The sequence below is a fragment of the Gekko japonicus genome, unplaced genomic scaffold (assembly GCF_001447785.1).
Source record: "Gekko japonicus isolate JY-2015 unplaced genomic scaffold, Gekko_japonicus_V1.1 scaffold84, whole genome shotgun sequence".
Taxonomy (NCBI): Eukaryota; Metazoa; Chordata; class Lepidosauria; order Squamata; family Gekkonidae; genus Gekko; species Gekko japonicus.
Genome location: NW_015159712.1, coordinates 635,252 through 648,014, shown reverse-complemented (window position 1 = coordinate 648,014; position 12,763 = coordinate 635,252). Strand labels below are relative to the sequence as shown.

At 43.5% G+C, this 12,763-nt stretch overlaps 1 protein-coding gene across 1 annotated transcript in view; it reads right to left on the bottom strand.

Annotated features, from left to right (window-relative positions):
* Nucleotides 1–551: 551 nt before the first annotated feature.
* AMBRA1 (autophagy/beclin-1 regulator 1) overlaps nucleotides 552–12,763 on the bottom strand; it is a 160,579-nt gene continuing 148,367 nt past the window's right edge. The window contains exons 14-17 of the mRNA XM_015407332.1: nucleotides 11,810–11,920; nucleotides 1,261–1,449; nucleotides 711–865; nucleotides 552–620 (exon numbers count right to left, since the gene is read on the bottom strand). Of these exons, the coding sequence (XP_015262818.1) occupies nucleotides 552–620; nucleotides 711–865; nucleotides 1,261–1,449; nucleotides 11,810–11,920 (524 nt within the window). The remainder of the gene's footprint in view (nucleotides 621–710; nucleotides 866–1,260; nucleotides 1,450–11,809; nucleotides 11,921–12,763) is intronic.

Here is a 12,763-nt window from a genome sequence, read left to right as displayed (position 1 = left end):
CCTTTTATTCTTCTCAAACCACTTTTTGTTGTTCAGTCACACAGTCGAGTCCGACTCTTTGCGACTCCATGGAGCACATCACGCCAGACATGATCTCAAACACTAGCAATGTGTTATTTCATTTTTATAGAAGGATGACTAGGACTGAGAGAAAATGATTTATCCAAGGACATTCACTAAGCCCATGGCCAAACAGCCCCCTGGTTTAGACTGGAAGATCATGACCCCCCCCACACACACACACACAGAACACTACCCTAAGAAAAGCAAAACATTCCCTCAAAAAGTGCCATCAAGTTGCAGCCAACTTATGGGAACCCCATGGTGTTTTCAAGGCAAGAGATGTTCGGAAGTGGTTTGCCATTGCCTGCCTCTGTGTGGCAACACCGGAGTTCCTTGGTGGTGTCCCATCCCAATACTAACCAAGGCTGACCCTGCTTAGCTTCCAAGATCTGACAAGATCGGGCTAGCACGGACCATCCAGGACAGGGCCCTCAGACATTTAGCTGCTAGCACATCTCAAGTACCATTTTATGCATCTTAATAATAGTTCACTTTATGCAGCCATTCATATACTTTTCATATATTATCTGTAAAGCTTTTGCATTGCTAGAGTGAAGCTAAGACATCGGACAATGAAAGGCAGCAACATATGACAGCTAAACAAGATATAGACAAAAAAATAGAGGAGCAGAGAAACTATCACTTACCCGCATTGAGGTCTCTCCTCCATGTGGCTGTTGAAGCCTGAAGACCTGAGCCACCATGTGTTCTGTGGAAGGGTGGAGCAAGATTCGGCGGGAAGCCAATCCTACCATGACATACCTGCCCATTGGGGACAGGCTCACAGAAATAGCATTGGGGCCTGGAAATGAAACACACAACATGTTTTTCTATTAGGTTTTTCTATTAGGAGACTGAATACAATTTCCTACCCTATGTTTCCCACCTTTCCTCTTGTCTGTTAACTCAGACTATCAGTCTTGTTCAACTGATCCTTGTGAAAAGAACCACCATGAAAAGATTACTAGAGCTGATTAGGAACCTGAAAGGTCTATTGCCCATGATCAGCTGTCACCCTACATATCGCCACTACACTGCTCTTTATAGCGACACCGTATGGCTCTCTAAACTCAGCATTATATACCCTTACATGCTATCTGGATACATAGCCAGCAAACATTTCCTTGTAGCTGCATTTATGAGTGAATGATTGTGAATGAAATTCAGATTTCTCTCAGCCCATTGATACCATCTTACCAAATCGTTTTGTGTACAGCATCTCCCCCAAGTTGTGTGGTGCAAGAGAATACACTGCCAGTATTCCTTCATCAGGGAAGCCCCGCTGACTGCTAGGAATGAATGCTGCCAGGAGCTGCCCATCTGCAGAGATATCACAACTGGCATCGTTGTATATCTTGCAATTCTGCACTAGGACATTCACAGAGGCTGCAATGAAAGAGAGGGAACAGAAATTAAAGTTGGAATGCAAGAGATATCAGATGCTTTTAAAAATACACATATTACATAAAAGGCTTGTCCAAAAGTGTTCAGAACATTCACTGTTTTCCTGGAATATAAATTTATTCGAAATATAGGTATGTTTTCAAGAACTTGACGAGTGAGGAGTGCGCACGCACGCACATCCAAGAACTGAGAGTGATCAAAGCACTTTAGTCTCTGGTATATATGTACACAAAATGTTTTTATTTCCAGATGCTAAGCGACAACATAAAAAAGTCTTTACTGGCTGTCCATGTTGCTGTTGCTGACATGGCAATGTTGTATGTTTATGAGTGACAGAGGAATTCAGAGCCCAGATTATCACAAATTCTGAAGGGTCACCATCTATAACTAATTGTAAATGTTTGTGGTTAATGCTATAGAAATTCACTAATTTGTAAGGAACCGGGATTAAGCACGACAAGCAACAGGTTATAACTGAACACGATCACTTATATGGGTACAGTAGGTAACAATGAGTAAACTCATCTCAGTGCCATTCTATATACAGGTTTGTCATCTGTAGTAAGTTAAACACACTCCTTTCTTTGTAGCCAAATGGGTACCAAGTTCTAGCACTTCAAGCTCTACTTTTTCCTCTGTGTATTGATTGCTAAAATCTTTACTGATGCTCTGGTTACCCCACCTACCCCAAGAAACACTGCTACATCTCTCCTTCATGGCCTCCCTCCCTCCCATTTTCGTTCATCAGAATGCTTCTGCTAATCTCTTCTCCCTCTGTTACGTTTATGATCCTACCAGATTAGTTCTAGCCATAGTAGTCTGTTCTTTTCTATCTGTATCCATATGTAGTATTATAATAATAAATACCACACTTTGTCAAAAAGGAAAAAAGAATGATTTTCAGGTGCTTAATCACCTCTGAGCATAATTCACTCATTCAAAAATGGAGATAAATGCCTAATAACTATATCTGAGCTTTCACTCTCCAATTACTGACCTGGAGGATAAGAAAATTGGCTGTCACAGAAAAGTGATAGAAACAGACTTTGCTATGCTAGATCCCTGAGAATGACAAACTGTGTAGGTAAAGTGATTTACAATATTTGTTCATAATGGATTATGCAAGGTTTTTGAGCTCTTCATTAGGCAAAAAAAAAAGTCAGGGCCATTGACAAAAAAGGAGACTTCACAGATATTGCTGTTAGTTTCTGATAAAGCTATTCTCGGTAGGATCCTGTACTGTACAGAAATTTTAAAATGTGTAGGATGATCCACTCAGCTCCAGAGAAAGGAAGGAACTCATTCCTTCATGTCCTTTTTACCAACAACCTGCGACCTCTTGAGTTCTTCACTGTGAAACTTGTCCTCAGTCCAAATTTTTATTTGCCCTTTCCCTTCATTGACTCCATATTTCTGCCTGTTTCCTCAGGTCCTGCTTTTTCTCCCATTGCCTATTCAGTTCTCATTCCTTCAAATATCCTGGTTCTTAGTTGGCATTCTTTACTGCCTAGCATTCTTAACTTCTCTTAACTCATCACTTCTTTTGTCCTCATGCCCTGTTTAAGCTATTTCTAAGCTTCTCTATTTAGTCCTCCCTTTGTTAACTGCCCCTTTTTTCTCTTTGCTGTCTTTTCCTTAGAATTCTATTCTAACTACTTTTTTTCTTGTACCCCAGTTCACTAGGGATGTGAGGGCCCAGGAATTTTTTTCTACTGATGCTTTTTTCGAGTACTGAGCACTGAGAAAAGCCTCCTATGAAGTATCCTCTCTTTTTGAATGAGAAAACCTTATCTTACAAATTCTTATGATGTAGGCATATATAATACTGTCAAGACTTTTTTCTTTAAATGTAAATAATGTTGGCAACAATTAATATGCCTAATGTGCTTAAGGATAATACATTATTACAGTGTGTAGTGTTTTAATTTAATAAAGTTTAAGTTAATATCCAAACATGCTGGCAGCCCTATTTATTGTGACTCTGTGTCCAAATAATATACTTTCTTCTGCTTACTGCAGAATTTGTTTTCTATCTTCCTATTTTTCCCTACCCATCAAATAGCAACAATTAAAGATATATGTGCTATGGTAGCATAGGGTGCAGCAGTTTGCAACTCTTTCTCAAGGGTTCAGTATACTTGCAGTTTTTCTTATAAAAATGAAGACATTTATACTTACAAACTTCCATAAATATGCCAAATAATACTATTTTATATGCTGACTAAGTTATACATTATATGTGCTATCAATCAATCAATCAAATAAGGTTTGGTGTGATAGGAAAATAAGTATTGTATATACTGTATTCCCCTCCCCTCAAAATAACCTCAACTTTCCCCCTGTAGTTTCAAAATTTCCAGAAATTTTATCTCTCTCTGTAGTTTCTTGATGATTCCATTGTTGCATTATTTATTTTATTTCTATTTATTTAAAACATTTTAATGCCACCTTTCCACCCGATCATTATTGCCAAGGTGGTGCACATAAAACATCTCTCTTTATATATAATGCTGTTTTGGGGTGAACATTCCACACGCTCCCACAGCATTTGGCTCACTCAGCTGCCACTAGGAAGGTCTGCCAATCCTCTGGCTGCATTGCCTTGCTGCGTTGCCTCAGTCCCGCCCACAGAGCCGGTGGCCAGCGTCTCAGCCTCAGTCTGGAGGAAGCCAGTGAAGAGGATGGATGTTCCGCCAGGCGGAGGCTTAGGAGGCAGCCCGTTGTGGTACAGGAGAGCTCCCTGCTGATTATAAGCGACGGGGATTCCCTTTTCTCCTCCACGCTTCCTCCTCAGGCGTTCCTTCGGTTTTTTCCCCCCCTGGAGGGAGCAGCAACCCCTCCACGGCCCAAAAGGGAAACAGAGGAGGGGCGGCCAGGAAGGCTGCCGAGAGGCTGCACAGGAGAAGGAGGTAGACCTAGGGAGTGGAGGCAAGCACAGAAAGCACTCACCTTCGCTGCCCCTCACAGTCCCTCTCCCTTGGCTGCAAGGCCGGCGCTTTCTCAGGGACAGAACTCAGCAGGCGGCCCCGCAAAGAAAGCTGGCCGCCGCCTTTTAAAGGCTTCCCTCGCCTTCCTTCAGCAGCAGTAGCAGCGGGGAGGGTCTGGCCGAGAGGAAAGGAGCTGTGGCTCCTGGGAAGCCAGACGCCGGGAGGAGGAATAGGAAGGAGCGGGCACCTAAAGTGCCACGGGAGCTGCAAGCAGCACTGTGGGCAGAGCACAAACTGCAGGCAAAAGGCGCAGGAAGCCCTGGCAGGAGCCGCCAAGGGGCTACCAAGCACGTGGACATGGTGGCTGGAGGAACTCCCCCTCTCGCCTCACTGAGGCAGCCAAGCACCTTGGGGAGGCTCCGGGGCTACCTGTCAGTCAGTGGCCACCTCCATTCATTGAGAAAGAGTGGGCTGGGCACAAAGGCTTCTCCCCACACCTGCTCCCCCCATCGCTTCTCGCGGAGAAGCTGCTGAGCTCATGCTCTCTTTCTCCCCCTCCGGCCAGGGCTTTGTGGAGAGAGGGCCACCACTCTCGAGGGAGGGAGGTGGGCGGGTAAAAGACACTGAGTACCCCCTTCACATGGGGAGGTAACTCTGCTGCCCTTTGGTGGTGATGCGCTGAGTCCAGGCGTGACAAAACCCAGAGGCAAGGCTTGCAGCACTTTTAAAAGACTCGCCAAGGAGGACGGCCAGACTGACATCTTGCTAGCGCTCGTTGTATTCTTTTTACAACAAGCTTTGCTACTAGTGAAAACATTTGGAAAATTAAAAACATTTTAAATTATAAAATAATTCAATAAACACACATGAATGAACAACATAAGAACAAGGGAGGGGGGACAATAACCATTACCGGGTATATGCCAAACAAAACAAAAATGCTTCCCCCGCTGGCAGAAGACACCAATAAGGGGAAACAGACTAATCTGTATGGGGAACTAATTCCAAAGTTTCGGTGACAGGACCAAGAAAGCCCCTCCTTGGGTCACCACCCATATAGCCTCAAAAAAGGGGAGAAACCAAAGTAGGGCCTCTTAAGATGACCAGAGTGAACAGGTAGGCTCATATGGGAGAAAGTGGTCCTTAAGGAATGTTGGTCCCACATGTACAGGGCTTTAAAGATCAATATCAGCAACTTGAAATGAGCCTGGAAGTGAACTGGAAGCTAGTATAGATGGAACAAGACTGGAATGACATGGTCCCTATGATGCACTCCAGTCAACACACTGGTCATCTCCCCCCACCCCACTTCCCACTGAACCTCTTCACTCAGCTTGCCTACTTGTCCAACAGCTCCCTTTGTCATAGAGCCAGAATGAGGTTTTACTCAAAGCCAAATGGGCTTCTTACCTCCTACACAGGCTCCTAGGGATTGCATGCAAAAACGTCATTCTTTTTGAGCACTCATCACTGCTGATGTTCCAACTGCCACCAAATTTAGAGGACATTATAATGTAGACTGCACAACAACCTGGTTCTGGTTTTCAAGAATCCGTACAGTCTCTATATGTCATACAATGTTCTAGCTAGCTTCTTTCAGAAGTGAAGGATCTATACGGAACATTCACAGAAGTCTGATTAAAAGAGGCTCATTTCAACAATTCTGCAAGACATGTGAAGAGCTTATATCCATAAGAGCTATGCATTTCTAGCATGCAATCTAATTACACATGTACATATTGTACAGGTTGTTACACAAGTTAAACACCACCATGATAGTGTGCAAAGTTGCATGAAAAACTATTTGCCTTATCAGCCTCTTGAGAGGGGATACATGCATTCAGTAATAGGTTGCCAGGGAGGATGGGGGAGAGAAAATAATAGCTTTTAAAACGATCACATGACCCGATGACCCATGTCAATCATGTGATAGTTCAGAGCCTTATTTAATATACATTTGAAGTGTTATAGTAGTTTCCTACCAGTTCTGTACTTATCTTACAAATGTAAGCTGCAGGGTAGAAATTTACATCTTATGCCTTGAAAATGTAAATAATAGGTGCTGTACACCCCAATAAAAACAGTCCATGCTTGGTGATGTAACCAGTCCCTCATCTTGGCCTTTTAATGCCTTAGAACAGGGGTCTTCAACAAGGCACCTTTCCTGGTGCCTGCCTAGTGTTTTTAGAAAGTGGGTGAGCCAGGTGGGGCTTTTGCTGATCAAGGCTTCTGATTGGCTGTGCAGATTTTTTTAAAGTTGGTTTGGCAGCAGCTCCAACCACAGCTCAAGGATCTTCCCTGTGTGACTGAAGGTCAGCCGCAGCAGCATCAATCATGTGGTGGGCTCCATCTCCTGTGTCAGCCATTGCGTGGCTGGCTCTGCCTCCTGTGGCAGCCATCTTGTGCCTGTGTCTCCTGTGTCAGCCATTGCGTGGCTGGCTCTGCCTCCTGTGGCAGCCATCTTGTGCCTGCACCCACCGTGCTGTGTCAGAATTCCAAAGGTGCCCACAGGCTCAAAAAGGTTGGGGACCCCTGCCTTAGAACATCCCTAGCTTTGTAAGCAGTAGTCTGAGAGGATGTGTAATTTCAGAGTTCACAGTGCTCAGAGACAGACTCCAGCCACTGGATAAGTTCACATACACCTTGAAGGAGCCTGCGAAATTTCCCTCTGTCTCTTTTCCCTTCACTCTTTTTTCAATTTTTCTCCCTGCCATAGCCTTAAAGAGGGGTCTCCGTCATGGTAAAACCATCCTCATTCTTCGTTTCTAAATCCAGCTTTCTTGAATTCAGAAAGCATGAATCCAGGAGTCATGATTAGCACAGTGAGTCACGTCAGCTTTTAAGTCTAGCATTTGATTCCTCTGACAGCCTCTCTTATTACATAGCTGCTGTGACATATGTTAATTTTCCAACAAGATTACTGACACCAACTCACAAGAGTCCATTAAAGCAAATCTCTATACTGCCTATCCATACCTGCTACTTTTAGAGCAATTATGAAATAAAGTCGTAGAGACTACACATTTTTGTTCTCTTGATAGCAAAACCTAATTGTGGATTGCCACTGACAGCTTTTGTTCTAAGATAGATCAGTTCAGGGGTCATTTCCTGCGGGAGCACACAGGAGCGGAGCTCTGGCAGTAAGGAGCCCAGGGGGTGGGCACATGCAACAAGCCCTGCCCCCTGCACCCCTCAGTCAGGCCACGAGGAGCAAGAAGCAGCCAGGTAAGTTGCAGAGCCCCCCCCCCGGCCCGCCTTCAGGTACAAGCTCTCCCTCCTCTGTGAGGGCAGATCTGCGTGTCCCCCCCCCCCATAGCTAGCAATCCAAAACAGTACAGTGGCACCTTTAAGACCAAGTTTTATTCAGGTACAAGCTCTCCCTCCTCTGTGAGGACAGATCTGCATGTCCCCCCCCCCCAATAGCTAGCAATCCAAAACAGTCCAGTGGAGCCTGAGCGGTGGGTGTTGCCTTCTGACACACTTCCGGTGATGTCGGGGTGGTGGTGGCATATGCAAATAAGGTATGCTAATAAGTTATGCTAATGAGCTTCTGCACCTCTTTTTCTATGAAATGACCCCTGGATCAGTTCACTATGCTCTTGCAAATTATTTCAGTCAGTATTCTACAAGGATTTTCTGAGGGTACAGGTGAAAGCTCAGCAGATCTACACATGCCTTGTGATCCTTCTCTTGAAAGAATTCACCATGATGTGTTAGCAAGAAGTCAGCTTATTAACCTCTTCTCCACCCCAGCCCTTGTGATCCACTCTACTCTTGACCAGCACTTTGGGGACATGCAATTTACTTTGCTCCAAGGAGAGAAACGACACCAACACAAGTCAAGTTACCAAAAACTAGTAATGTAAGAATGTATAATGTAGGAGTGTATATGCAAGCCTGTATTAGTACACCATAAATTTTTCTAAATATTGCATCTTTGTTGTGTAGAAAAGGAAGTTTACCTGGGTCAAAATCTGTACAGTCATTTCCTTGCGACGCCTAGACGTGTCTATTGATGATATGTGGGCTAGTTTCTCAGGAACAGAGTTAAGGCAGTAGAGAGATAGATTTATGTGGCATTCCAATGACCCTTTGAATAGGGCAATCTTTTGAATATTATACTACAAATCTGATTTAATTCTTCTAGCTATAGTGCTTTGTTATAGGCACATCAACACATTTTAAAGAAGGAAGGAAAACAGTAAAATACAACAGTAAAATGGGCAGGCTTGCTGGATCCGATCAAAAGACCAACTATTCCAGCATCCTGTTTTCAACAGTGACCAGCAAAGCACTTCCAAGAAGCCCAAAAACAGGATATGAGGATAACTGCCTGCCCTACTGTTTGCCCCCCAGCAACTGATATTGAACATGGAGGTTTCATTTCAGGCATCCTGGTTAACAGCTGTCGACAGACTGACCACTCTAAAGTTGTCTGATTCCCTTTTAGAATTCAGCTAAGCTAGTAGCCATCACATTTTTTTGCCAGCAGATTCCGTATGTTGTTCATTGTGGGAAATAACAGTTTGGGCTGCACCAGCTGCCAATCTGTTTCCAGGCACAATTCAAATTCTGGTTCTTAGGTTTAAGGCCCTAAATGACTTTGGGCCAGGAGACCTGAAGGACCACCTCCATTTGTACTGTTCAGACTACCAGTTAAGATACTCCTCACAAGTCCTGAGGGTTTTTCAGTGGTGGCACTGGTTGGAGTACCCTTCCTCTCAAGGGTTGCCTGAGCCTACGCGCACTCCAAGACAAAATGGTTCTTTTTACCCAGGATTTTAGTTAAGAGGTTGACCTTTTAAAATTGTTTTCACAGTCTGCTTCAAGCATGAAATGTTTTATGAGAAGGGGTAATTTCGTAGAAAAAGAGGTGCAGGAGCTCATTAGCATAACTCATTTGCATATGCCACACCCCCTGGCATCACTGGGAGTGTGTCAGAAGGCAACACGCACTGCTCAGGCTCCACTCCACAGGTGAGTGAAACTGACCCACTCTACCTCCATTCCCTTCCCCATCCAATACTTTGTGGAATAAAAACAGGCTTAAAGAACACACCCTCATTTCTCTTCCTGCTCCCTTGAAACCACCAGGTTTCAAGTAGACTTAAGATACCCAGGACATGCACACCACCCATGCACAGACTGTGCTGTACCCCTGCCTGCCTGCACAACTGTACAATGCTGGAAGACAGATTGTATCTTCCCCTTCCTACAGGCACTGAAATCTCCTGCGCAGGCATTTTTTCCTTGGCTTACCTACACCTCAAGATACAAGCCCACAGAATCTGTTCTTGAAGAGAAAGGAGGTCTTCTGAACTTTCTCACCCACTCTCCCCAGAGGCATCCCATTTAGTGTGCTATCCTAAGGACGCTTTCCTGGGAATAAGCCCCAGTGTTTAGACCTGCTTAGGATGGCACTGTTGGATACTTATACAAAGGACCCACTGAAAACATTGTTAACCTGACCCCCTTTGAAGTGCATGTGCCTGCCCCCTGGGCTCCTTCCTGCAGGAGCGTCACTCCAGTGCACTCCAGCAGGAAACGAGGCCTGTTTAGGAGAACCATTTTTAAAAGCCAAATTGCTGTTTTTATGCTCTGACTAGGTTTTTAATGGCTGGATTTTAACAGTTTGTTAATTTTTAATAATCTTAATACTGTTTTATGATTTTTATCATGATTTATTTTGTAAGCCCCCTTGACCAGGTTCTCTGGAGAGACAGCATATATATTTTCCTAATAAATTTGTTTTATCTGCCAAGAATGTACTGTTATACTATGGCTGAAGTGAGTTGAACCCAGAAAATTCCATACATTTGTAGATCCCTGATTTCACTATTTCAGACAGAAGTCATTAGCTTTGGTTACAAAGGCTTGACTATTCTTTAACTGAAATGAGACTCCACTGCACTAAATATTCTACATGTAGGCTGGCAAAGGAAGCAAAAGCTGTGTGACCTAGTTCTATAAATCAGTTTTATGTCTGACATCTGATTTTCTGACAACCTGTAATACCTAGAGGAAATGCTGAGCATGACAAGGGATAAAATATAACATAAATTTCAAGCTTAAATAAAATGAAGGCAAGCAAAAAGAAGACTAGGCACTTGAAGAATAAAATCTAACCTCTCCGATCTCTAAACTGCAAAGGGGAGCAGCCTGTAAACATTTTGTACTTGTTTAATGTCCATTTGTCATTCTTGTCTTCTGAGCTTTTTCTTAGTTTGATTCCAAACCTCTACTGCATATCTAGCTACAAGTCTCTTACTAATGCCCAAAAGGGAATCAACCAGTGTGAGGCATCATGAGACACAAGGTGTAGATTGTAGTAACACTTTATTAAAAACTGTGTAAATCCACATTTAGTCACGCCTCAATTATTTTTAGTAGACATGTCCTGAAAACAAAGAGTTAAAAACATGAAATGGTACTTCAAGAAGCAAATTATTTTCCTGTGGTTTGGAACTTATAATTTATAAACAGCCTGCAGAAAGATCAATAACTTATTTTTAGAAAGCATGTTGAGCCTATTAAGAGCGGCTTTAACATAGCTCTAAAATGATACAGAAAAGCATAAAATGAACCGAAACCAAAAGGGAAGAAAATTTTCCTTGTGACCCTAAACTGTGTTATAGAGTATTATGATGATGGTGAAAATCTCTCTTCTCACCAGAAGTACTGACTACTCTGCACTCTAGACTTATTCAAGCAACCAAGGTTCTTGCATACAGCAATTCAGGTGTGAAGGCAAGCACACAAGATGCTACAGTGTTAACTGCCATGAAGAGTTAAGAAAAACCTCCCTGAGAAGTAGGAAGATAACATATTTATTAAAAGTCATCTACCCTTTAAATTAAAGGAGGGCTGACTTTTCTTACAAGGTCTACTTTTTTGTATTACAGTCCACATGGGACAATGCCCATCTTGCCGTGATATGGAATGAAACCAACACTTGGTAAGACTAAGAACATTCCCACTGTTGTATAAGTGCAGTTGCCTTGGTAACAAAGCTGTTTCCTTCCCTTCTCTCTTTACACTACAGGTAATTTAAATTGAGGGCAAAACAGTGGCTTTGAGTGATGTTATCACTGAGGCAAATCTGACTGGCTATTTGGCACTATGGTGCCCTCTCACTCCCCCTTTGTCCTTAATGTATATAAAACTCTAGGAAAGAAGAATGATCAGTGCCCCAGCTCCTCCAAAGATACCAAAGCAAAAGCAGAGACTGAAAAATAACAGCTACAGTAAAAGGATGGCCTGTGAGAGAGGTTCACCCCTTTATCTCAAAACTTCATGGGAAACGTATAGACTGAGATCCAAATGGTATTAACTACGTGCACAGCAATCTTCTCTCCTCCTGCATAAAAAGTTGCATCTGAAATTTGGGGAAGGTACTAGCTCCCTTTCTAGCTTACCATTGCTTATTTCAGGTAAGTCAAATTTGGTGAAATCCCACCACTGAAGCCGGTAGGTGGTGTTGGCAATGTTGCTGGCCACAGCAGACTGTCCATCTCCAATCACAGCTCCTAGAAGAGAAATAAAATGGGGGAGTCTGAGATCAACTGAACCTTCAGGTAAGTCAAATTTGGTGAAATCCCACCACTGAAGCCGGTAGGTGGTGTTGGCAATATTGCTGGCCACAGCAGACTGTCCGTCTCCAATCACAGCTCCTAAAAGAGAAATAAAATGGGGGAGGCTGAGATCAATTAAACCCGAGGAATCAGTTTAGACATCACATATATTCTCATAAGAACATAAGAGAAGCCAATGTTGGATCAGACCAATGGCCCATCCAGTCCAACACTCTGTCACACAGTGGCCAAAAATATCATGTGCCATCAGGAGGTCCAGCAGTGGGGCCAGGACACTAGAAGCCCTCCCACTGTTGCTCCCCCCAAGCACCAAGAATACAGTGCATCACTTGCCCCAGCCTGAGAGTTCCTATCTATACCTTGTGGCTAAGAGCCACTGATGGACCTCTGCTCCATATGTTTATCTAATTCCCTCTTGAAGCTGTCCATGCTTGTAGCCACCACCACCTCCTGTAGCAGCGAATTCCATGTGTTAATCACTCTTTGGGTGAAGAAGTACATCCTTTTTTCTGTTCTAACCCAACTGCTCAGCGATTTCATTGAGTGCCCATGAGTTCTTGTATTGTGAGAAAGGGAGAAAAGTACTTCTTTCTCTACCTGCTCTATCCCACGCATAATCTTATAAACCTCGATCATGTCACCCCTCAGCCATCATTTCTCCAAGCTAAAGAGCCCCAAGCGCTTTAACCTTTCTTCATAGGGAAAGTGTGCCAACCCTTTTATCATTCTAGCTGCCCTTTTCTGCACTTTCCCCAATGCTATAATATCCTTTTTGAG